Raw genomic sequence first — 3,783 nt, 5'->3', positions numbered from 1 at the left:
CCTCACTGACTCTTCTAAACACCACAGTGCAGGGCTCACCGTGCGAACCCAGCAGTGAGGCGGAGAGGTTGTGTCAAGTTTATAAGAGCCCACAGAAAGTGCAGATACTTCACCAAGACACGAGATCTGAGCAATGAGGTAACCATAGGGGTGCAGCCTTGGTTTCTTTTTCTTTCTTCTTCTCCTTCTTTTTTTTTTTTTTCTTTCTTTTTAAATATCCAAATCCCAGGATAGACTCTGGAAAAGCATCCCAGGGCTCAAGTACTTTTGTGGTGTCAAAGTAGATTCGTCACATATGTGGAGAATAAAAACTAACTATGCTTTCATGGAGTAATTAGTAACTGATGGAATTACTTCTCTTTTATCAGAAAATCTTGGATTTTTGGAGCTAAGAAAATCCTCAGAAACTATTCATGGTAATTTCTTCATTCGCTCCTCAGAAACTACCGGTAGGCCTGGTGGAAGGAAGAGTGTCGTCGTTTTCCATATGGAGAAACTGAGACTCTAGAAGGTTATAAGCTGACCTTAAGGCAAGCTAATAAGTGACAAGCTGGGTTGGACCTCAGTGTCTGTGCACCTGACACCTTTCCCACTATGCCTCATGACCTTTTTACACATGTCTGGGACACTACATAATGAAGGCAGTTTGAGACTTTGTATAATTTAGGAGATTCTGAAATAATGTAAAAGACACAAAATTGTCTTAGTTGGGACAGTGGGCCTTTTTGAAAATAACCAATTACCAAAATGGCCTGTGGGGCCGAATTCAGTATGATAATGGACTGCAAAGGGAACCTCTATTCCTTTGGGTGCCCTGAATATGGTCAGCTGGGACACAACTCGGACGGAAAGTTCATCGCCAGGGCGCAGCGGATAGAGTATGACTGCGAGCTGGTACCCCGGCGAGTGGCCATCTTCATCGAGAAGACGAAAGACGGGCAGATTTTGCCAGTCCCCAATGTGGTTGTACGGCATGTGGCCTGTGGCGCTAACCACACGCTGGTCTTGGACTCTCAGAAGCGCGTCTTCTCCTGGGGCTTTGGTGGCTACGGCCGCCTGGGCCATGCCGAGCAGAAGGACGAGATGGTCCCTCGCTTGGTGAAGCTGTTCGACTTCCCCGGGCGCGGGGCGTCCCAGATCTACGCTGGCTACACCTGCTCCTTTGCCGTCAGTGAAGTGGGTGGGCTGTTCTTCTGGGGGGCCACCAACACGTCCCACGAATCCACCATGTACCCAAAGGCTGTGCAGGACCTCTGTGGCTGGCGAATCCGGAGCCTGGCTTGTGGGAAGAGCAGCATCATCGTGGCCGCCAACGAGAGCACCATCAGCTGGGGCCCATCGCCCACCTTTGGGGAGCTGGGCTACGGGGACCACAAGCCCAAGTCCTCCACCGCGGCTCAGGAGGTGAAGACGCTGGATGGCATTTTCACCGAGCAGGTGGCCATGGGCTACGCACACTCCCTGGTGATCGCTCGAGACGAAAGCGAGACTGAGAAAGAGAAGATCAAAAAACTGCCAGAGTACAACCCCCAGACCCTCTGATTCTCCCAGAGGCCCCGCAGCCCCACACCTCCCGCGGCAGCTGTCAGTTCCACGTGCACTGGGACCGGACGTCGAACGAGGAATTGAAAGAAAGCAAGAGTTGACCGAAGGTGCATTTTTGTTAGACTCCGAGGTTCCGTTTTATAACTGATTTCAACGTCAACTACCTTTTCTGTATGCTTTCCAAAGTGTTTTTTTTTCTTTTAATGTTTAATTAAAATATTTGCTCATAAAAAAAAAAAAGGGTTGTGGTTCATACCTGCAAAAGTACAAAACCAATTTTCCAAAAGATTTCTACCTCTACTTCTTGACAGAAGGCCTTCTAGGACATTTTTCAGTACAGAAGTGGGCTGTGTCTCCTACAAGTTCTTTCTTTTTCAGTATGCTTAGCCCATTTTCTACACCCCCTCCCTCATGATTGCATCTCCTTTGAAAAATTACTCCTATTAAACTAAATTTCTCTGTCACGCAAGAGACATAAAATTAAAAACTATCTGTCTATAATCATGCCAGTCTTCTTCCTTGTCTCCCAGGCTCCATTTATCAATAATTAATATATAAAGAAGACTGAAATCCATTTCAATTTCAAAGGCCCAAACATTTCGCTGATGAATAAAAAACTGTGCTCACAAAGATGGACGGACATGCCGCGGTGAAATGATGGACGACACAGCATTAGCAGGGAAAAGATTTGCAGGACCACACGTGCCTCGGAGCGCAAGAAATAAGGCACAGGGAAGGACCGCCACTAAAGCTGGCATCTCAGCGTCTAGGAAACCTGGTCTGCAGTCATCATCTTGATCTGTTCCATTGACTTCTCTACCCAGGCTCTAATGAAGACAATAAAAGTGTGAACTCACACTCTAAGAATCCACGAGCTAGAATGATAAATGCATTGGATTTACTGAACAAGCAGTATGTATGCTACTACGCATGTCACACCGTGATACTATACAGTATGGGTTGCTGAAATCCATGGATTCCCCGGCTTGAGGGATGATACATCTGGGTCTTACTAACTTTCCAATCTACACAGTTTGTGTCGTTGGTGGATCCCGAGACATTCAGGTCTCGTGGTATTTGCTGTCAGCATGGGCTTCCATGTTTAGAGAGCTGTGGCACTAATTGCAGGGAAATCGGAATCATTCTTTAAGCGCTCTAGTTCAATAGAAGTGGGAAGGTTCCATCAAATGCCTAATGCCTAGCATTGCACAGAAGCACTAACTCGGAAGTCTCACTCTCCTATTCTCACTTCCCACAACACTAACTACAGCAGTGTATTCCCAGAACTGACTACAGTTCTAGCCTCTCTATTGAGAGATTCACTTCCAAGTCTCTCTGTGTTATGTCGCAACAGGAGAAATTCTTTCAGCCCCAGCATCTCTGATGGTATAAAGCAATTTCAAGTTGAAGAAATTTACAGGGAAACTAAATGGTACGTGGGTGAAAATGGATAGGTGGGCGTCATTCACCTTTAAGTCCTTTTTCTTGAGAGAAGACATAAAGTCTCCAGACTTCTCACAGAGACTCCGAGGAAGAGCAATCCGTAAACCTCATTGATTTTACCTTTTAACAGCCTTCTCTTGTCTGGCTGATACTTCGGAGTTTAATTTCACATGGAATGCTGTAAATACCAGTGGTAATGGAAATGAGTTTTTCTTCCGATTTGATCAGTCTGAGGTTCTTTCTTATTTCTACTACTTAGAATTCAGATTTATTGATAGTTCCACGTGTAAGCTGGAAAACTGAGTAAATAAGATATTTCAGGTCATGGAGTAGGCTTAATTGAAAATGTGTGTCTATTCTCTGCTTTCTTTTGTCAGACCCAGAAATTTAAAACATCACAGAATCCAAGTTGCAGGAAGACCGAAGGAAGCTTAGGATGCAAGTAAGAACCCCTTCCTATTAAGACTTGACAAGTTAAATAATCATAGCTAACATTTAATAACAATGTATTCTGTACAGGCATTTGAAAAACGTCTGGCATAATTCTTTCATTAAATCTTGTAATAAACCTATGAGCAGGTACTATTATTTCCCCCCTTTCACAAGTGAGGAGGCAGGCTCAGAGACATTATGACATTTATCCAAGGTAAAGTTGAAACTTGACCTCAGGCCGTCCAACACCAAGGCACATATCCTTTACCATCACTCTTGATGGTCAGATGAGATCTGTCTAAGGGTAGAGTCAGACCAGAATTGTATACTCCAACCCTGCTACCCAGAGCACATGGTCACATG

The 3,783-nt window shown here is 45.0% G+C and overlaps 1 protein-coding gene across 1 annotated transcript; it reads left to right on the top strand.

The window, feature by feature from the left end:
- Window positions 1–741: 741 nt before the first annotated feature.
- On the top strand, window positions 742–1,666 carry LOC123940305 (protein RCC2-like). Its single transcript, XM_046002986.1, has one exon. It carries the CDS (start codon window positions 748–750, stop codon window positions 1,540–1,542), a length of 795 nt encoding a protein of 264 aa, XP_045858942.1. The 5' UTR covers window positions 742–747; the 3' UTR covers window positions 1,543–1,666.
- The last annotated feature ends 2,117 nt before the right edge of the window (window positions 1,667–3,783 follow it).

Source organism: Meles meles, chromosome 4 (assembly GCF_922984935.1).
Source record: "Meles meles chromosome 4, mMelMel3.1 paternal haplotype, whole genome shotgun sequence".
Classification (NCBI taxonomy): domain Eukaryota; kingdom Metazoa; phylum Chordata; class Mammalia; order Carnivora; family Mustelidae; genus Meles; species Meles meles.
The sequence above is the reverse complement of the archived record's forward strand: the minus strand, read 5'-3'. Positions and strand labels throughout refer to the sequence as shown.

Bases quoted from the DNA above. Each gene is read 5' to 3' on its own strand.
- LOC123940305 (XM_046002986.1), top strand. From the start codon at position 748: ATGGCCTGTGGGGCCGAATTCAGTATGATAATGGACTGCAAAGGGAAC.